The 23151-nt window shown below is 44.2% G+C and overlaps 1 protein-coding gene across 1 annotated transcript in view; it reads left to right on the top strand.

Moving 5' to 3' along the window:
- The window catches only part of coq10b (coenzyme Q10B), a gene marked incomplete at its 5' end in the record, with an annotated part of 35626 nt that extends 13049 nt beyond the window's left edge, over positions 1-22577 (top strand). Inside the window, 3 exons of the mRNA XM_084310251.1 lie at positions 18614-18806; positions 19357-19458; positions 20085-22577. Coding sequence (XP_084166377.1) covers positions 18614-18806; positions 19357-19458; positions 20085-20252 — 463 coding nt within the window. The 3' untranslated portion in view covers positions 20253-22577. The remainder of the gene's footprint in view (positions 1-18613; positions 18807-19356; positions 19459-20084) is intronic.
- Positions 22578-23151: the final 574 nt, after the last annotated feature.

Below are 23151 nucleotides of genomic sequence, written 5' to 3'. Positions count from 1 at the left end.
CTCAGGGCTTTCAAATTTCGAAAAACTACCCTACCCAGCTCACACCAGCCCCTGTCAATCATCTGACTTCTGGATTTACTTTTTAATTTCTCTTATTTTTTGGGATTATCTCCCACAAACCTGAACGTTATTGCCATAAAACAGAACGCAGTTAGTTTCTCTACCTTTCTGTGAACGTCTTGCAAAAAACGGTGTTGCAATATGATGAAGAATGGTGGAGAAATTTACATTATAAAAAAGATGGCAGAATTCAGTACTGTATCTACAAAACCTTCTGTTTAATCATCTTCCCTTTATTCATTTGCTTAGATTTTTCAGGTCTGGTCAATTTTAGCATGGTGTTATTTACAGTCAAAGATAAATTTTTTATGGATGGAAGAGCCGCACATTGACGGGCAAAGAGCCGCATGCGGCTCGCGAGCCGCGGGTTGGCCACCCCTGATCTAGACCAACGCAAATCAAAGCTTACTGACAGTAAAGATGATAGGCATCTTTACCCTTGGCGGTCAGTTACACTCCCACCAAATCCTGCTATGACGGATAAGCACAAAACAATTAATTTAGTCATACAGGATTTCCTTTTAGATTTCACATAGCATCAAAATAATACAATTCAAGCGTTTCTATACTAATTACTCTCGAGGAGGAGTACCAATTTCTGGATCGGTCGCTCGAGGACTGAAGGTCTGGTAGAGTGATCTTTTCGCTCCCCAGTCTGTATTTTTACTCGACGTACTAGACCGTCGCTCTCTGGAATGGCTTCGACGACCCGACATAGTTGCCACTGGCTTCTTGGCAGGTTACTGTCCTTGAGGATGACTATGTCGTTCACCTTGAGGTTACGCCGTGGTACGTGCCACTTCTGGCGTGTAGAAATGTTCAGGAGGTATTCCTTCTTCCAGCGGCTCCAGAATTGTTCGATTAGGTACTGGACTCTGCGCCATCTCTTGGTTGCATACATGTCCTCTTTAACAAATCTCCCAGGGGGTGGAAGAGCGATTTTAGACTTCATCATGACTAGATGGTTTGGTGTTAAGGGTTCTAGCGCCATAGGATCGTTGATACCATCTACTGTCAGTGGTCGACTGTTTACAATAGCTGTAGCTTCATAGAAGAGTGTTCTAAGAGAGGCGTCATCAAGTCTGCCTGGACACAGAGCGATAGTGGCGTTCAGCACATTTCTTACTGTCCTGATTTGACGTTCCCAGACACCACCTGCATGGCTGGCGGATGGAGCGTTGAAGACAAATTCACACTGTTTCTCTGCTAGAAAGATCTCCAGTAAACTGGCGTCACATTGTTTGAGTGCTTCTTTAAACTGGTTTCTAGCTCCCACGAAGTTAGTACCGTGGTCGCAATGAAGTTGCCGAACAGCTCCTCTGAGGCTGATGAAGCATCTCAAGGCGTTAATGAATGAGTCTGTTGATAAGTCTTCAAGCATCTCGATGTGGACAGCTCGTGAAGCTAGGCAAGTTAGTATCAGGCCATACCTTTTGTACTCCTTTCGAGCCTTTTTAATCAGGAAGGGGCCGAAGCAGTCCATGCCACTGTATGAGAAAGGCGGTGAGTCTTCCACACGCTCTTTAGGGAGTTCAGCCATTTGCTGCTCTTCAGTAGGTCGTCGGAGTTTCCTGCATCGTACACAGTTGTGAATCAGCTTGGCTACTAATTTGCTCCCACCAATGACCCAGAATCCATTTGCTCTCAGTTCCATTTGGGTTTGACTTCGGCCTTGGTGACAAACTTGAGCGTGGTGATGAGCCGTAATTAGCTTGGTGATAGGGCTGTCTTTTGGAAAAATGATGGGATGTTTCATTTCTTGACTGAGGGATGAGCGTCTCAATCTTCCACCCACACAGAGAAGTTCTTGATGCAGAATTGGATCAAGGGAATGGAGAGCACTTGAACTTGGGAGAGCATCTCCTTCCTGGCATCTCTTAATTTCCTGAGAGAAGGCTTGCTGCTGGACAAGCTTGATCACTATTTTGGCAGCTCTTTCTCGTTCTTCGACTGTCACCAGTTCGGTGTTGTGTACTTTTCCTGATCCCAGCCTCTTGATTCTTGCGACTACTTTCAGGATCTTTGACCATGAAGAGATCTGATTTAGGCGACATAGAATGTCTGTATAACTGTTAACTTTGGTTGTGAAAGCTTGGACAGCCTTAACCTCAGGATCGCCTACGAGTAGGTCTGCGAAGGGATTCAGTTTGGGATGTACTTCTTGCTCCCAGAGAAATGTAGGACCTGACATCCAGTTTGTTGAAGGAATGTGAGATGCCTGAAGGCCTCTGGAGGCATGATCTGCCGGGTTCTCTGCTGTTTCGATATAGTGCCATTTGCTTGGGTCAGTGTTTTCTCTTATCAGTTGGACTCTGTTCGCGACGAACACATGGAACCTTCTTGCCTCATTATTGATGTAGCCCAGAACTACTTGTGAATCTGTCCAGAAGAATTCTTCATCGATCTTCATCTGCAGTTCTCTTTTCAGCAACACACTTAATTTGGTTGCGACCACTGCCGCTGAGAGCTCTAGTCGTGGGATGCTTGAGACCTTGGTGGGTGCTACTCTTGCTTTGGCCATCACAAGACTGGAGTGTACTGTATTTTTGTCATTTTTGTACCTGAGGTAGGAACAAGCGCCATACCCCATGCTGCTGGCATCGGCAAAGTGATGCAGTTCCGTCTTGATGATGTTGCCGAAGTCATGTGGGTGATAGCATCTAGGGATTGTGAATTCCTTTAAGTTATGTAGCCCGATCTTCCATTCCTCCCACCGTGGCTTTAAGTCATCTGGCAGTGGATCGTCCCATCTTATGCCTCTGCGGCATAGTTCTTGGAGTATGCGTTTTCCGCTTAGGGTGAATGCCAGGGGAGGAAATTAGGCCACTTTACTCGCCAAATGCGAGTATTTTTTACGTTTGGCGAGTGATTCATGAAGACCACTCGCCAGTCTGGCGAGTTGACAGTGCCACGAGAGCACTGCACAAGACCCGCGGACATATATGTTTAATAAAAGTTCCCGCAGTACTGGCCAACCCGCGGACATATATAATGTTTAATAAAAGTTCCCGCAGTACTGGCCAACCCGCGGACATATATAATGTTTAATAAAAGTTCCCGCAGTACTGGCCAACCCGCGGACATATATAATGTTTAATAAAAGTTCCCGCAGTACTGGCCAACCCGCGGACATATATAATGTTTAATAAAAGTTCCCGCAGTACTGGCCAACCCGCGGACATATATAATGTTTAATAAAAGTTCCCGCAGTACTGGCCAACCCGCGGACATATATAATGTTTAATAAAAGTTCCTGCAGTACTGGCCAACCCGCGGAAATATAGAATGTTGAATAAAAGTCCCGTGGTACTGGCCATCAGTCAAGGAAGCACTCGCAAACAGATAACGTTAAACACAGAAGATGGAAAACAGACAGATTGAGCAACGGGGAACTGCATCCAACCCTAGTACAACTCTCGAGTCCAAGGCAAGGACACATTTAAATTACAGAGGTATGTATTGCGCACCGGACTACGACGTAAGGTTAGACATTTTATTTCATGCTCAAAAGCCCCTGGCTTGCACATCGCAGTCACGAAAGGGGCGAGCTCAACCAGTGCACAACAGCAGACCAACCCAACTGACGTTACCACAACACTTGACGGTATTTCACAGCACTGTCGTAAGGCCACCGTGCCGTCTTAAAGGCACAGTGAACACTCGGATGCATACACAACATTGACGTGGCTTGACAACCGAGGTTCAAAGTTAACTTGATTGACTGATTGAAAACTTTATTAACAGATTGCAGAATGGTACAATACAGTACGGCTCAATACACACAATTGTTAAGGGGATGCAGACCAGAGAAAGACTTTCGTCTTGTTTACATCAGGGTCCCCCATTTTCAATTCATCATAACATATGACATACACGACATACAGATAGACAGTACTGCTACATCTATACATTTCACATCTATCTATCTATACACTTCACAACATACTTCGGTTTTTTTCTTTCACTGCCCAACCCAGTCCAACCCAGCATCTTTCACTGCCCAGTTCAGCCCAACCCAGTCCAGAATAGATCCCTCTTTCATGTTAATATGTGTTATGCTAATATTGTGAAGAGTAGAGACTGTTATTAATGTTTTATGCTAATAAATATTTTAAAGAGTAGAGAGACGGTGTGATTATTACTATGATTGAAAATCAATTTAGACGAAGACATACAAAGAAGTAATTATCACAATTAGCGATTTTCTTTGGCTGGTAAAAAATCAGTTTGTCTGGTAAAAAAAATCAGATACTCGCCAGTTGGCTGGTAAGCCAAAAAGTTAGTTTCCTCCCCTGGGCAACAAACCCGAGTGGGTCATAAAGAGAGGCGACGATGGAGAGGATTCCTCGACGGGTTGAAGGCTGGTCTTTCATGTTGACATTGAAGCTGAAGGTGTCGTTGTCTATAGACCACTGAAGGCCAAGTGCATGCTCAGTTGGGGTCGCTTCTAGCTTAAGTTCGAGAGGGTCAGTGATTGTTGCTCTTTCTGAGGGTTTCACACAGTCGAGGACGTCTTTGTGGTTAGAGTTGAATTTGTGGAGGCGTAGGCCTCCTCGTTTGCAAAATTTTTGTGCCTCGATGATCAGTTTCTTGGCCTCTTCGACTGATGAAACGCTGGCTAACCCATCATCAACGTAGAAGTTCTTCTCAATGAAGGCTGAGGCTGCTGGGTAGTCTTCTCTATGTTGGTGTGCCATGTACCTTAGGCCAAAATTGGCACATCCAGGAGACGAAGCAGCTCCAAAGAGGTGAACTGCCATCCTGTATTCCTGTGGTTCCGTTTCCAAATCACCTTCTCTCCACCACAGGAACTTGAGGTATTTTCGAGAGTCAGGGTGGACGAAGAACTGGTGGAACATTCTTTCCACGTCGCAGATTATGGCCACGTCTTCCTTTCTGAAGCGGCATAGAACTCCTATTAGGGAGTTGATTAAGTCGGGACCGGTCAATAGACAGTCATTTAGGGAAACTGCACAGAATTTAGCTGAGCAGTCAAACACGACCCGTAGCCTGCCAGGCTTTTGAGGGTGGTAAATGCCGTGATGAGGAAGGTACCAAGCGGTCTCTCCATATGAAGTGGTATGGTCAAGTTCTGCGTCACCTTTCTCGATGATGTCTTTCATGAAAGCCTTATAGCGTTCGTGATACTCTTTATCCGTCTTTAGCTTCTTCTTTAGAGACTGGAGGCTGACTGTAGCTAGTCTCTTGTTGTTTGGTAGGGATGGTGGGCTGCTACCCTTAGGTAGAGGCATCTCGTAGTGTCCATCTTCTTTCTGTCTGATGTTCTCGCTGAGGAATTGTATGAAGTGAACATCTTCTTGAGACACGTACTTGTCCTCGTAGTTCCTTTCAGAGAAGTCCGACTCAAGTACTTTAAGGACATCTGTTGTAGACGGGGCTGGTATTTATTTTACTGACACTCTGTGTACAAAGCTCTGGCTCCCTTGTCGGTCCAGATGAGGGTTAGATGAGCCTATTATGCTCCAGCCAAGCTCTGTCCTCTGTGCAAAAGGTTCGTTTTCACAGCCTGTGATGACTTCGAGTGGAGCTAGCGCTGAGGGACAATCGCATCCTATTAACATACCCACTTCACAGTCTAGAAGTGATGGTAACTTGTTTACGAGATGCTTGAGGTGAGGCCACTGTAGCGCTGTTTTACCAGTAGGAATGTAGGATTTGTCTACTGGGATGAAGCTACGAGTGTAGGCTTGTGGCACTCTGATGTTGTTTGCAGAATGGAGTCCTCTGATTTGTAGGTCGCTGACACTCTTGCTGGTTATAACTGTATTTACAGCAGTCATTGTACTGAGTCTCAGCTTCACAGGTTGACTTTCCACACTTAACTCCTTAAGCAGGTCCTCTAAGATAAACGTTGTATCACTCTGTGTGTCGAGTAGTGCGTAAGTGAGCACCGTTATCTGTGGCTCTTGAACTGAAGACACAAGGACTGGGACAATGCTTGAGGTCGCAGAAGCACATCGGGTTGTAGTGTGAGACACGACTCTGCGGACTTCTTGGCTCCGGTAGTTTGCAGTAGATGTGCCACTCTGGGTTGTCTCTGGTGCTTGTGACCTCTCTTCGTGCAGACACGTTGGATGACGACGGTTGCAGGTGTTGCAGGTATGTCGCCGTTTACAGTCCTTGCTGGAGTGTCCCTTCCTCAGACATCCAAAGCAGAGGTGATTTTGGTAGATGTACGTTCTCTTAACCTCTATAGACCTTGATGCGAAGTTAGTGCATGTAGCAATGCCATGATTCTCATTCTTGCAGATTGGGCAAGGTGGTCTGGCTCTATAGGGTGAATACTGTGTCTCCACGATGTTGCTCTTTATGTGAGTGCTTGTATTCAACGCTCTGGCTCTCTTGGAAAACCTCTCGTCTGAGGCTCTGGAGTTCAACAGTAGTGGGGTAGCGATGGGGTTACAAGCTTTCGGTGTATCAGGGTCATGAAGGTCATCTTCCAATCAACAAATTTCATAGGGTCACCGTTGAATATTGTTGGTTCTGGTGTAGGTAGGCGATTCATGCTTAATGCACTTGTGATTGCTTCGGCTAGACTGAAGGCCTCTTGGTTTGCCGTCGCGCTGGGAGATGCTTGACGTTGGAATGCTGTAGGATGTAGCGGAGCACTATATTCAGGATTTTGGTGAGCAGTATTTATTTCATGGTCAGTGACTTCTTCTTCTTCGTTGTCTAGATCACTTCCCGAACTGTATGCCCTCACTCGGGCTGCTGCTACCTGGACTTCCTTCTCTGCTTGTAGCTGCTGTAACTTCATCCTCTCCTCCTCCAGCTTACGTCGACTCTGTACCTTCACCTTCTCCATTTCCATCAGCATGGCTGCCTCTTCCCCCTCTAGTTGGAGGAGACTGGTTTGCTGAGCCTGGATCACTTGAATGGCCTTTACCTCTTCCACTTTAGCCGCGAGTTCAGCTTCCCTCCGCCTGTTTGATGCCTTGGAACGTTGAGAGTGAATTGTTTCAGTATTTGTGTGACCATATACAGATCTGTACTCTTCTTTGTTCAGAGCTATTCTCACCCTCTCCTTCTCAAGTCTTTCATTAAAATCTTCCTCTTTTGTTTCCAGCTGCTTACACACAAGCTCTTGGGTGTCTGTCGTCAGCTGAATACAGGCGTCCATTTTATTTGCGATCTCAGGAGTCGTGGCATGGTTACGTAAAATGGACTCATATAAACTTCTTACTAAGTCACAACTTGCTTGAATGTCTTGTTTTAGTCTTTCAAGTTCTTCTGCTGGACAGAAGGTTCTTAGCTTCCCTCTTGCTTCCTTGGCTATCTTCTTCCACTTCTGATAAGCTTTGTTAAAAGCTTTCTCATTCCTCTTATCCTCCACTTCACGGTTTTCTTTTCCTTTCTCGGTTAGAGTTCTTTGGCGAGCACCCGTTCTGTTCTGTTCCAACTCCAAGAGGTTGCCAGCTTCGTCTTCTTGGGCCGACATTGTGCTTGATCACATACACTCAAAATATCAAATAACTAGATGGTATTTAAGAGTTCCACTTGCAGGGATGGATATCAGACAGCATAATATTCATTAAACATACAGGAGTTGCCACACGTCCGTGGTATTGCTGGGATGGATACCAGACAGCATGAGGGTAATTAGATATACAGAAGTTGCCACACATCCGTGGTATTGCTGGGATGGATACCAGACAGCATAGGGTTAATTAGATATACAGGAGTTGCCACACATCCGTGGTATTGCTGGGATGGATACCAGACAGCATAGGGTTAATTAGATATACAGGAGTTGCCACACGTCCGTGGGTTTGCTGGGATGGATACCAGACAGCATAGGGTTAATTAGATATACAGGAGTTTCCACACGTCCGTGGGTTTGCTGGGATGGATACCAGACAGCATAAGGTTAACTCAGTAGGCTCATTCTTCCTTCTCTTCATACATGTATTTTCTTTAGTAGGGTCCTCAACATACATGTGTTCTCTTCAGAGTATGGTCTTCATTGTACATGTATTTTCTTCAGAGTGAGGTCTTCATTGTACATGCATTTTCTTCAGAGTATGGTCTTCATTGTACATGCATTTTCTTCAGAGTATGGTCTTCATTGTACATGCATTTTCTTCAGAGTGAGGTCTTCAACATACATGCATTTTCTTTGGAGTATGGTCTTCATTGTACATTTATCCACTTCAGAATAAAGTCTTCATAATACATCCATCTTCTTCAGAGTAAGGTCTATTTCACATTTATCCACTTCAGAATGAGGTTTCATAATACATTTATCCTCTTCAGAGTATGGGTTTTTACTCACTGTTTATCATCTTCAGAGTATGGGTTTACTCACTGTTTATCATCTTCAGAGTATGGGTTTTACTCACTGTTGATCATCTTCAGAGTACGGGTAAGTCTTCGCTCACCACTGGTCGGTAAGTTTCACTCTTCAGAGTCGGGTAAGTTTTCACTCACCACTGGTCGGTAAGTTTTCACTGTAACTGCCCCCCGGCTTGGTGTTGAAATAAAGATGCGGTTATGTTTCGTACAGATGCTTTTATTTATTTTCTCTTTTTTCTCTTGCATTTCAGCTTAGCAGTACTGTAGCTTTTCTTTGGTAGTTGTGTCGTTGCACCGTGTTTGTACAGGTAGTGACGGTTGCATCATTTGCTCCGTTTGCACCCCGTTTGCACCTCGTTTGCACCGTGAAAACTGCATAGGACAGTCAAACACAAACATACAATTAGTTATATATTTCACATTTCAATATTGTTCACATGTTGTTCATTATTATACCAAAGTGTTCAAACAAACAATTGCATTCAAAGATATTTAAAAGGTGAACTCGTCTTCCATAACAAAGGCACTCAGGGAAAAACAATGATATATAATAACGTTACTTGTCCGGCAGCAGGTGCCTTTGATTAGAATCTACTTTGTGAGTGCACCATAAATGTTTGGCGGTTACACACATAAATATACAACAACATATCTTCAACAACAGTAATAATAATAATACATTTGAGTGTTCGACATACCTTATTCCGCTTTACCAAGGGTAGTTAATTTAACTGGAGTAAGAGGGCGGCTAGGTGGTGTAGTGGGCAAGGCACTCGCCACCAGTGTGGAGACGCTAGGATTCGCATGTTCGAATCCAGCTCTCCACATTGTTTTTCAGTTTGGCTGGTCGTCCGCAGTAATACACATTGGCCGTATTACGGGGAGGGAAAACTGAAGGGTGGGGATCGAACGTTGTGAACAAGCGACTCCTACAAGTCGGTTGGTGCGCCTGCGCAGTAGAATCAGGAAGTGTCGGGGGCAGCGTGAGCCTCCCACGCGTTACTCCTCGACACTGAGAGATCGAGCTGCGCAGGTGAAAAGATGCGACTGCTGTTACCTCAAGTACCGGAGGGGACTTGTGCTATGTATGACTTAGTCCACATTGCAGCCGGCTTGTGGGAGGCAAGAAACAGCGTTCGTGACAGGGGAGGGTTGAATTGGATGATACGAAATTGGGATGGGAGAAAATATGGAAAAATGGGAGAAAAAGTGGATCAAAAAAAAAAATTTAACTGGAGTAAGGTCCTTCTATCATACATATTCGCTGCCTGCTCCGTCGTTATCTCTGAATTACTTCCGCCTTGGTCACACAGGAAGCTGTGACTTTATACTAAAGGAAGACGAGCTCTGCCCCCATGTGGACACTAAATGAAAGTGCACAAGTGGCTCCGAAATATTATTTTCTTAAATAGATAAATAGAGGGCTCAGTATTCTGAGCCAATACAGAGAAATTGATCATCTAGACCAGTGGTTCCCAAAGTCGGGGTCGCGACCCAAAGGTGGGCCGCGAGCAGCCACGGATGGGCCGCGAGATGATTTTTTTTTTTTTTTTTTTTTTTTTAATTTTTTAAATTTTTTTTGTCAGGCCACTGAACTTAGAAGCAGGCTAGGACAGTGTTTCTAGTTGTATTCTAAAATTCTATTCTATTGTATTCTAAAATGTGACTATATGGTTTTATATTAACTTAATAAATAAACAAAAACGAAAAATCTACTTATTTCAACGAACATTTCAAACTAAATAACAGATTATGCACATAAAACGCTGAAAACAACCGAAGCAACAATAGTATTTTAATGAGGCTATTATTATTATCATTATTATTTTGCAACAAGTTAGCCCTCTCATAAATAGCACATATAAATGAATAACTAACTTGAACTAACTTAATAGGATTGAAGTGATATTTGGCTTAAAAAATCGGTCGCATGGCAAAAAAAAAAAAAAAAAAGCCAGACGATGTGCATTGGGCCGCGGCTCTCTGACGCCTTATTTTCTGGGTCCCGGCCTGAAAAGTTTGGGAACCCCTGATCTAGACCAACGCAAATCAAAGCTTACTGACAGTAAAGATGATAGGCATCTTTACCCTTGGCGGTCAGTTACAAGTAGTAACTTCTAGAAGCACGTCCATTTGAAATTTTTTATCTCGCGCAGATTCCTATCAAACTGTATTTCATCATCAATATAATGCATTTGGGGCTATAAATCACGTTCTGGAGAAAGCTGCAGAAAACGATAAAAACATACTTATACTTTAGACCGTATTTTAGTATGAATATGTGAATGAAAAAGTATAACGTTGCTACACCCTGAACAATAGATATAGGACGTTGAATGGGCCATAGTAATGTCAATTTAGCAATACAATTTAAAAAGTTATAGCCCTGCAAAGAAGGTAAACATCCCCATAGACAAATAGAGCTGGCGTGGGATGGTTTATTCTGAATTTAAGCCTGGCGATCAAAGTGTTAATACTCAAATCTTCTCAAAGGGGTCTTAAATATGATTTGGATAGATCTTAAGAATTGAATGGATTAGGAAGTTACATCTATGCTGTAGTAGAAGTAAGCAAAGTAAGTAATATGGTAATCAGTTCCCCCCCAAAAACATTTATATGGATGTACTTCTTACATAGTAATTTTCTTTCATACTTTTTAACTGGTATGGCCATGAAATAGGTATTAAATTATATTCAATGTGGTCATAAAAAGGTCTTAGATCTTTTTTTTTTAAACTTAAATTTTTTATTAACATTTATTCAGACAGACAGCACTTACAAAAAATAAATAATAAAAAATGAAGAGACTAGTATCACAATAAAAACAAAAAGAAAAAACAGTGCACATAAATATTTACATGGGTATCACATGGTTAGTTGTCTGGTTCCCCTACTGTTGTTTTCTAGGTATTTGATACAAAGGCTGATTGTGTATCTTCCTTAAACAGGCATAAACAGGTAATTCCTACTCAATGACAATAAATGCTGACTAAGGTTTGTATGTGTGATCTGGGTCCAGAGACCCTCCTTGAGTTTCTTTCTTCCCTTCTCCTTCGTCCTTTCTTTTTTTTTCTCTTGTTTATTAACTTTCACTTTGCCTTTTGTTTCACCCATTCACAAACCACATCATCCCTGAATATTTAATAACACACCGTTAAACAGACATAAATAATAAGGTATAAAAGCATTCAGCACTTGTAATATCCCAAAAACAAAATAGATAATATTAACTAAAGTACAGGTGTGTGACATGGGTTCATAGACCCTGCTTGAACATCTTTCCTCCTTTACCCTTCGCTCTCTTGTGTTGCATTTGGTTCTTCCTCTGTGATGTCGTTCTCGTTCCTTTTATAATCTTCCCACTTTCCCCATCTTTCCCCAAATTTCTCTTCCTGTAACCTCAGCATGTGTTATCCTTTCCATATCCTGTATTTCTTCCACTATTCCTACCCATTTTGCTATTGTCGGTGGGTCTTCCTTATACCACAGTCTCGTTATTGCTTTTCTGGCCGCTATCAACATTATCTTTATTAAATATTTGTCCCCCCCTTGTATTCCCTCGTGTGTCAGGTCTCCTAAGTAAAGCACCAGTCCTGTTTGTGGTATCCCGTATCCTAATATTCTGATCATTGCTTCCCCTATCTCCTCCCAATACCCCTTCAGCTTCTGACATCCCCAGAATATGTGCGTGTGATTTGCCCCCTCCTTCCCACACATCCTCCAGCATGCTTTTTGTGTTGGTGCATATTTTCCCTTCAGCTCTGGGGTTATAAAGAATCTGATTATGTTTTTCCATCCAAATTCTTTCCATATTCTCGATCCTGTTGTTGAATGTTGTACCTCGCATATGTTCCCCCATTCCTTCCCTGTTATTTCTATCTCTAGCTCTCTCTCCCATTTCTCCCTTATGTAATCGGTCGTGTGTCCCTTGCTGGTCATTATAGCCCGGTATATTGCTGATATTACTCTTCCTTGCCCCCCTTCGTATGCCCATACTATCATCTTTATTATTCCATTCTGTTCCTCGTCTTTGGCCCCCCTTATTTCTTTGTTGTAGTAGTCTCTAACCTGTAGATATCTGAAGTGGTCCCTGTTTTCTAGTCCAAATTTCTCCTTTAATTTTTGTAGTGTCTGCATTTCTCCCTTCTCTATCATTTTGCATATTGCTGTTGCCCCCCCCCCCTCTCCCACCTTCTGAATCCATGGTCTAACCTCCCTGGTTTGAATCTCTTGTCATGTGCTACCCATCTCAGGACCCCTGACTGCTTCTCCAATTTGTGTGTTTTTACTACTCTGTTCCATATGGTCAAGGTGTATTTGGTGATTGGATCTAATAGTCCCTCTTTTTCTTTAAATAGTTCCCTATCCCCCACCAGACATTATAGATGAAGATCAAACTGGATTTATTAAAGGGAGACAGACACAGGACAACGTGAGAAAGACATTACACATAGTAGAGGAGATACAAAAACAAGGGGGTAGCGCGGTACTGATTAGCCTAGATGCAGAAAAAGCATTCGACAGTGTGAGCTGGACATTTTTATATAAAACATTGATGAGGTTCGGACTGAACGGGAGGGCGATGAAGATGATCAAGGCGCTATATCAAGAGCCGACAGCGAGGGTTAAGGTGAATGGCAGCTTGACGGATAGAATCAGATTAGAGAGGGCTACCAGACAGGGATGTTGTCTCTCACCGACGCTCTTCGCCGTTTTCATAGAACCACTGGCACAACTGATCAGGCAGACCGAGGACATCAAGGGAGTAAGGATAAAGGGAACGGAATATAAACTAGGCTTATTTGCAGACAACGTGATAGTATACATGAGGCAACCAGAAAAGAGCTTCCCGGCACTGATGGATCTACTGAAGGAATATGGTCACTACTCAGGATACAAACTAAACGTGACAAAGACACAGACCTTAGCATGGAACTACTCTCCAATGACGGAAATTAGAGAACAGTACGGGATAAGATGGGACATGGACAAGAAAAGGTCTTAGATCTTAAATGTAACTTGTTAAAACCTACAGGAACTCACACTCACCCATAAACAAAACAATGAGGAAGTGGATGGAGAGCATTTCTGTTGATTGGTTTTGCTTTGAAAATGTACCTACTGTATCTCAAGCTCCACCCCAGAGATAAGCAACAGTTGTGATTGGACAATCAAGAGAAAGAGGGCGGGGCTTGAGACAGGTAAATTAGAACGTAAACAATAATCGCGCATTCGCGGAAACGAGAGCTCCACTATTGTGTCATGTTCTCATAGCGCTCGGTCCAACAGGCAGCGATGTATTCGGTTAGTTCCCAAAGGTTCGCCCTCTGTCTGAACTGTCTGTCAAAATGGACACACAAAGCCGGCGGACAGACTTGCGACGCATCATCAGCCCTATCCAGAAAAAACATTGGAAATGGATGTAGACAGACACACAATGGATCAGCTTGGCGTGGAGTTTCAGTCAGAGCCACAACTCGGAACCATACAGTAGCTTGTCTTGGCTGCTTTCATTTGAGGACTTTGAAATTAAAAGACATACCGTAGAGCTGCCGCGGTATTGATGTTTTCCTTACCGCACAAATTTGCGAAATATTTCCTACCGCCGCGGTTATTACCGCACGCACACAAAAAAAATTAAAAAAAAAGTTTGAATGCATTTTCTTTTAGTAGTCTACTCTTTATAGCATATAGCCTGCCTCTAGTCTAAATGTCTATCTTTAGAGGATGACTTTGCAGCATGAATATTGTTTGGGATTCGGCAAGCACGCATTCGTTATTGAAAGTGAAACACAGATTCGAAGTTTCCCCTCTGGTCGTGCGCCGTTCACTCGGTGTCGCGGGCAGGGGTGGTTACCCCCCCGACCCTTTCTTCACTACACTACATTATAATAAAGGCATTCGTTTTGTGGCATTAACGTTATATAGTTACACGTTCAATAACATCAGCGTATTTACCGGACCATAGCAAGGCAAGAAATACTCAATTCATATCTCAGTTCCTTTCTTTGCTCAGAGCGTGCTGAGTTGTCCCATTCTGCGGTCTGTTAATAAAGTTTTCAATCAGACAAGTGTATAGAACGAAGGGCTTTTATTATAACATTCGTTGCAGACAGTAAAATCATTATGTCTCGTTTAGTACTCCTGAGGAGCGATGGTAGTCCACTCCGACGGGGAGCTAAAGCTAACGTTATTAGCCGTGTTGTGATGAGCTCTGATCCAACGTGTGACGCGTCTCTCTTCTGACCAATCAGTGGTCTGCAATGTTTCACGTGACTTTTCTGGTACCCAATAGGGTCGCTTGGAACCTCGATAGAGGAGTAGGGTATATCTGCAGAGCCGCAAGCCCAACGAGAGGAGGGTACTTTATTATTATTATAAAAAAACAGCGGTGATGCGGTATTCAGCCTACTCTTGCGGTGGGCGTGATGTACAGTCCACCCATGGAAGTAAAATGAGTCACTGGTAGAAATGACTTCACAAGCTGATGAATGAAAAAACCCCAGACTCCTATGAAGCTCTATCTGTCTGGTGCGTGACACACAGAATGTCCTGTGTATCTGTCTGGTGTGTGACACACAGAATGTCCCTGTGAAGCTCTATCTGTCTGGTGCGTGACACACAGAATGTCCCTGTGAAGCTCTATCTGTCTGGTGCATGACGCACAGAATGTCCCTGTGAAGCTCTATCTGTCTGTCTGGTGCATGACGCACAGAATGTCCCTGTGAAGCTCTATCTGTCTGGTGCATGACACACAGAATGTTCCTGTGAAGCTCTATCTGTCTGGTGCGTGACACACAGAATGTCCCTGTGAAGCTCTATCTGTCTGGTGCGTGACACACAGAATGTCCCTGTGAAGCTCTATCTGTCTGGTGCGTGACACACAGAATGTCCCTGTGAAGCTCTATCTGTCTGGTGCATGACACACAGAATGTCCCTGTGAAGCTCTATCTGTCTGGTGCGTGACACACAGAATGTCCCTGTGAAGCTCCATCTGTCTGGTGCATGACACACAGAATGTCCCTGTGAAGCTCTATCTGTCTGGTGCGTGACGCACAGAATGTCCCTGTGAAGCTCTATCTGTCTGGTGCATGACGCACAGAATGTCCCTGTGAAGCTCTATCTGTCTGGTGCGTGACGCACAGAATGTCCTGTGAAGCTCTATCTGTCTGGTGCATGACGCACAGAATGTCCCTGTGTTCTGAAGAAAGGTCATAATCACTGAATCTGCCTGTATAAATAGACTCACGTGACCATGGCCGTGCTCCCCGGTCCTGCTCCCCGCGCTGTACAGTTATGAGGGTGGGAGACTCTCGCTGAGTTTACTGGGTAATGAGACCCGTCAATCATATGTAACGTAGATTGTGACAACCTTCACCCACTTTGCCCATAATAATAATAATAATAATATAATAATAATAATAATAATAATAATAATAATAATAACAATAACAATAACTACAAACTTATAGCACATTTTATACAAGAATTGCAGCCCAAAGTGCTTCACGGCAGTAAAGATGGATATAAAATGTGCATAAAATAAACAGAATAAAAGCAATGCAGAGAATAAGAAAAAGGGTAAAAGCAATGCAATAACAAACTCACACAGTTTAAAACCTGAGTCTTCCTCATTAGATGGTCATAAAACACTTTAGTTTGAAGTTACTTGATTTTTTCTGTTTTGATTGATTATCCTGTCATTAACACTTTGCCGCCCAACCACGAGTTAACTCGGGTTTCGGTGCCATGCGTTGAGGACCAGAGCCACGAGTTAACTTGTGGCAAGTTGTTATTGTTTTATTCCATATTAATAAACGGATCAAGATCCCCGATCGACTCTGCAGATTTACCCGCCTCCTTGAAATCGGCGACATGCAATACCGGCCAGATCCTCTTAGGGGTGCCATCGCTCCACTGCAGTATCATTGAGGGCGAATGGGAAAAAAATTTCTTTTACGGTCTATGGGCGTTTCATATGAGCCTGGATCCCAAGCGAACATCCTCCATCTTTGATCACGGTTCGAAGCGCAGATTTCAGCCTGGAATAATGGGATTTATGATCAGCCAATGGACATATCAATCTACCAGATGCCGATGAATAATGGGGAAATGCTGCCGGTGATCACATGGGCTGACGGTAGGACACACTTCCCCCAAATTACAGCCGGATTGGACATTGTTGTAAAACGCAAGCGATCGATCAGTGAATGTGGCTACTTGAACGCACACTGTATTGCTAATCAATAATACTAATCGGCGTCCCCCGCCGCCCCCATTTCATCCATAGATGCTCTGTAATAGTCCGGATGCTAAGCAGTTTGTTTTATTTCATTCGTATATATACAACAGAAATGCTGTTCGATATAACGTGACTAGCCTTTAGCCCTATAAATAGCTTTCCAGAAAAAATACGAGACGAAAACTGCGATAAAGCTTATATTCACGACGCTATAAAATGACAACCAACCGATGGATTTTTATTTTCTTTAAGCCATTATGAAGGCACGGTTTATGCACTCAAGTGACAATGAGAATGGACAGATAGCAATACTATAAAGTATATAGCTATCCAAAAGTACATCGGTTTGTTTACAAAGCGTGGTCCTCCAGCCACATATTAGATGGCTAGGGCCGGTCGTCAATGTGTTAATTTAGTTTCATTGTATAATACCGTTTTTGTTGTTCTTGTTGTTTGTTGTTGTTGTTGTTTTTTGTATTTCCTGTATATTGTTAACACATTCGGGGCCATTGGGATTAGACGGGCCCCACTCTATGAGGCCAGCTTTTCATTACACGTTTTCACTGTGCGTGAGGTTGTTTGTAGAGCTAAATAAATCTATATTTTATATTATTGCTATGTGTCCATTGTCATTGTCAATCGACAGTATAAACCTTCCCTTCAATATGCCATAAAGAAATTTTTTTTTCATCAATATGTTCCCGTTTTATAGCGTTGTGAATATGAACTTTATATCGGAATGGTCTGGGGTAATTCCTGCAAAGCTAGTTATAGGGCGCTAAGCTAATAACGTTAAACCGATTGGCGTTTCGGCCCTACACAAGCTAGAGTTAAAAATCAAAATGCATATGATCGGTATCATGTTCGACCATGAATGCATGAAAGGGGGGGGGGCTGGGGAAGTCGTTTCTGATTATTGATTACCAATAACGGCATTCGCAACATCATACGCTGACCGGGTGGATGGCTATGAGAACAAGGCCCGATCAGACTGAAATTGACGTCAAATCGCTCTTACCTGTGGCCGGTTGGATTCCAAAAAGAATTTCCCAGTTATTTGATCGCCATCTGGTAGATCGATATGTCCATTGGCTGATGCTATATTCCTTTACTGCATACTGAATTCGGCATCGCAAAAAGTATTCCAGGCGATCTGGTGAAGCCATAGCTTTAGGCTAACAGAAAAGCTAACCCCGAGTGAAAAAAAAGTGACACCCGGTCTGCAACAGGGGAAACTGCATTCTCGAGACAGCGCCAATACCAGGATCTGGCCGGTACTGCACTTTCGGAGTCCCAATATGTCTTTTTCCAGCCAAAATACAGCTCTGTGACATTGAGTAGGATATTAAAATGGAATAAAAGCAAAAACGAGTTTACCACATATATATACGTGGTTGGCCTTCAACGGTCGGCTCCCAAACACGTATATATACGTGGTTGGCCAGGAATGTGTTAATGTGTTATCCTGGCTTACAGTCCAAATCCATTTATAATAAAACACAAGATACTTGTGCCTTAATGATAAGGATAAGCGCTCGATGAAGAAACCCAATCCCCATACCAAGCATCTATGCTACTCCTAGTGGTCAAATAAAAAGGTCATATGTATATATACGTATGTATGTGCGTGTGTGTGACGTGTGTGTGGGTGGGGGGGTAGGATACATACCCTACCACGTGGCCCCCAACATGTAAATAGATGGGCAGCGAGAACCAGCATATCACCAGGGTTATCAAGTGGTCACCTCCCTTCACTGGTGTTTTGTCAAGTTAGGCCCACCACACCCCAGGAAGGCTCAGTGGTTAGTTGCAGCGTCCCATAACCACCCCCTTCCACGCTCAATATATGCACAATATTTTGCACTGCGCTTGTGTCGTTATCAGCCTTTGTGTTCATCAGCTCAATAGGGCAGGATCCTCCCATAATGGAACAAGTCTTCTGGACGTACCTGGATAGCGTGAGTTTCATGGCTCTGTCTCCACCCTCTCCCCCTGCAGGTTCTCCATGCTGGAGATGTACGACGTGGTGGCCGGGGTGGAGAACTACCGTCACTTCGTCCCCTGGTGTAAGAAGTCGGACCTGGTGTTCAAGCGCTCTGGGTTCTGCAAGGCCAAGCTGACCGTGGGCTTCCCTCCCGTGGTGGAGCACTACACCTCCCTGATCACCACAGTGCGCCCCCACATGGTCAAAGTAAGGCATTGCTTCGCTACTTTGTTGAGCGTTAACACGGCCAGTAAAGTTATAGGGAAACCATGAAGACAATTGTCTGAGTTATATGTACTCTGGAATAGAGACAAGGTTCAGAGAACATTGTCTGATTCTTTGCATCCCCTTCATGGTGAATTTGACAAGCTTCCATCTGGAAGGCGCTATAGAGTTCCCCTAGCCCCAAAAAACTATATATTTCAGCCCAAAAACGTCTTTCATCCCACATGCCATTGCTCCGATGAATTCTTACATTTTAATTTTAACCATGGTAGGTTAGGTATCTGAGGCTCTGTCTGTGTTTGTGTTGTTGTGCTTTGGGCTGTTTTGGGCCAATGTCTTTTGTGTCTGTATGGTGTTTGTACCATGTTGTCTTGTTGACTGCAACCTACTATCTATCGTCTGGACTCGGCCGAGAATAATGTCGGCCCTGTCAACCAAACACTGTTTATAATGGAGATGGGTTTGGAATTAGAAAATAAACTAGCTTCATTTTGGTGAACTGTGCCATAATGTGTGTGTGTGTGGTCCTCAGGCCGCCTGTTCCGATGGTAAACTGTTCAACCACCTGGAGACAGTATGGCGCTTCAGCCCCGGTCTCCCTGGCTACCCTCGCACCTGCACTGTGGACTTTAGTGTGAGTATCTGCAGTCCAGGACTCTGGAAGTCTGCATGTCTTTTTCCTTTTTCATGCTTTCTCCCAAACCCCAATTTAGTCATTATGCCAATTCCCTCCTGGTTGTTGCACTACCTTACTGTCAGCCTGGGGAGGGTGTAGAACTACCACAGGTCTCCTCCGATACATGTGGAGTTCGTCAGCCGCTTCTTTTCACCTGACGGAGAGGAGGTTCACTGGGAGAGAGCGTAACGCGTGCAGATGTTCGCGTTATCTTTCCCCCAGATTTCCTCCCCGCCGAACAGGCACCCCACGACCCACCAGTGGGAGTCGCTCTCGCAAGCGACCAGGACTCGTACCTCCAGCAGGCTTCCCACCCGCGAACACTACCGCTTGTGTGTTGCCGTAGGTACCGCTGCCAGGATTTGAACTCTCTGCTGCGGTAGCTCAGACCTCTACACTACCCAGTCGACATTCAATATCAGATGTACCTCTTTACATAACGTGATTTCTTGCTATGTATGTGTGTGTGTGTCCCCCCCCCCCCCACACACACACACGCAGACACAGACCCACTGACAGACATGCAACATCAGATGGACCTCTTGACATAACGTGATTTCTTGCTATGTGTCCCCCCCCCACAGATCTCCTTCGAGTTCCGCTCCCTGATCCACTCTCAGATGGCTACCGTGTTCTTCGACCAGGTGGTGAAGCAGATGGTCTCGGCGTTCGAGCGGCGCGCCTGCACCACGTACGGCAACGAGACGCGCATCCCCCGCGAGCTTATGTTCCACGAGGTCCACCACACGTAGCGCCTCCCTCTCTCGGAGCCCACGCCAGAAGGAGGAGGGAGGGAGGGAGGAGGGGGAGGAGAGAGGACAGACCACCTTACCTGAACACGGCGGTGCCTTTGTCAGAAACACGACCAATGATTATTATTCCCAACAGCCGTCTCCGTCTGGATCTCATTGCATTAAAAGAACACGCCAACATTTTGGGAAATTAGCTTACCGTCTTCTCCAGAGAGAGACAAGAAGATAGATAGTGATACCAGTTTCCTCTCTGTGCGTTCAGTAGAAAGCAATCTGGCTGCACATTAGCCTAGCTTAGCACAATGAATGGAAGCGGACAGTGCCGGTTAGCCTAGGCATTGTCCAACTAACACCTCTCCCGAAGGCTAACCGGCACTGTCTCTCTCTGGAGAAGACGATAAGCTAATTTCCCAAAATGTTCGCGTGTTCCTTTAAGAGGGTTTCCTCAGTAAGTAGAGTGTGCAGCTGTAGACTGTAGGGCCTGAAACCTCCATTTAGATCCACAGATCAGGGACACCAAGGCCAAGCCTTCTTTAACTGGTGGGTCCAGTGCCGCTAACGTCAGCCCAAGGATTGGATATTTTTTTCAAGGTTTTTTAGACTACTCATTCTAATTTATTTCAAATGAGATAACTGCCCCCCAACCCCTCCGCCCCACGACAACCACCACCACCTCCTCCTCTATTTCTATCTCTTTTCTCCTCTTCTGATCCCTGGAGGTCAGAAGTCAGGGTGAGGGCAGGGATTATCTTGAGACTGAAAGATGTGGCCCCCATCCCATAATAGATTGACTAATGTGAACCACTAAGACTTGGGTCCAGATGACAAAAAAAAAAGGAAAAAAGAATGAACCAAGTAAAAGTGCTCAAAATTGTCTGCAAGGTAGATGGGACTCTACCGCATGACATTGAAACATGATTATGATTGCCCTTTTCTCCCCAATTTAGTCGTTATGCCAATTCCCTGTGTGTGCCCTGGTCATTGCGCTATCCTTTGTCGGTCTGGGGAGGGTATCGACTAACCACATGCCTCCTCTGTCGGTCTGGGGAGGGTGTCGACTAACCACATGCCTCCTCTGTCGGTCTGGGGAGGGTGTCGACTAACCACATGCCTCCTCCAATACATGTGCAGTCGCCGGGCGCTTCTTTTCACCTGACAGCGAGGAGTTTCACTCAGAGAACATAACGCGTGTGATATCCCCTCGAAGCTGAACTGTCCGTTAAGTTAGAACAGTCAACTCTGTCTGTCCAACAAATGGATACTAGTCATTGAAAATGAATGATTAAAAGCAGACGTGGATGGACAGACACAGCGGATTGATGTAGCCGCAAACGCTCTACAAATATTGAGCGTAATTTTGCAGAATGTCCGGTGTCACCTCACCGGTAAACACCAGTGTTGTCGGTAACACCAGATTATTAGTCACAGGAAATTCCACATCGCCGCGGCAACCTTAAAGCGCAAGCACGCTGGGGCGCGGCTGTGGCTAGCCTGCACACACCTGGACAAGAGTTGTCCTTGTAACAATGTCAGTAAGGGACAATTTCCTCTCTGGTATAGCACTCCTATGCTCTTCCACCATCCATTCTGAATGAGAGTCATATAACGGCAAGCCTTTAAAATACATATATTTCTAAACTTTTTAAGAAGTGTGTGATCTCATTATACGTTTGGTTTTTAAATGCAGCTGAGCTTGCAGCCTTTCCCTAAGCGAGGGTATCTACTTGTCTTTGGCTACGTTCACACTGCAGGGGATGGTGGCCCAAATCTGATTTCTTTGCTCATATGTGCCTCAGATCAATCTCATGGAATCTGATTTTATTTGATCAATTCTGATTTGGGCCACTTTGTTAATTTGCGCAGTTCAGTTCAGTTCAGGAGCGTGACCAAAATAATCTGTTCCGAGCAATCAATCGGAATCGAGCACAACGCCTGCAGTGTGAACGTGGCCTACAAGGATCCAAACTGCCGGGGCAGAGCAGAGGCCACAGGCTCACACATTGACCCCGGTTCAGTTAGGCATCTCATGATTACCCTACAATTCTGACCTTTCAACCCACACTGCTCACTCAAGTGCCTCTTGACCAAGTGGCAGCATATTTATCTTTTTATTTTCAAAACATTATACTAATTTTAATGTATTTATTAAGTATTAAATACAAGTGTAAATACTGATTTAAGACCAGTTGAGAGAGACTCATACACAGAAAATAATGTTTCACGGGACAGAGGGAGTGCCTTTCAGTGTAAATGGAGTAGTCTTGAATGTGTAGATGGGTGAAGAAAGATGTACCAACTGCATGGTTTATAAACTATTTTTATATATATAAAGAAAAGTTTCATGTGTGTTTATTTGTGTGGTTGGTTGTTTATCAACATCTGCTGTGTGTCGGTCTGTGTATAGGGGGGGGGGGGTAGCTTGATAGAAATAGAATCATGTGAGCGGTAAGAATAGAACCACCTACACTAGGAGTTATGGTTATGGCTACCGTTGGACACACGCACATGCTCTGGGGATGTCAGTTGGCAAAAGGGCAGAGTTGAATTAAAGCGCCATGACTCCCCTCTCCACACTTGTTCCAAGCCAAGTTTGGTTCAATTACATTTCAATCAACTGGGGTACATCATTTGTCATAAGGTGGACATGTCCAGTCTTTGAAGAAATACCTTTTAAGAAACGTTCATTTATTGGAAACGAGGAAGTTCAAATTCATAATGAAACAAAGCAATTGAGACTACTTGGGGTAGGTTTTAAGTCATTTGAATGACAACAATGCAAACCATGAGGAAAGTAGTCATTTATAGCAGTTGACCACGTAAGAGGTCATCGCCATGCTGCTTTTCTAAGAAAGTGTCTGGAATTCTGCCAGTGATAGTGTCTAAGCCTAAGGAAACTAAC

This window comes from Notolepis coatsorum (genome assembly GCF_963971535.1).
Source record: "Notolepis coatsorum genome assembly, chromosome: 3".
NCBI classification, from domain to species: domain Eukaryota; kingdom Metazoa; phylum Chordata; class Actinopteri; order Aulopiformes; family Paralepididae; genus Notolepis; species Notolepis coatsorum.
Note: the sequence above shows the minus strand (reverse complement) of the source record. Positions and strands in the feature narration are given on the sequence as shown.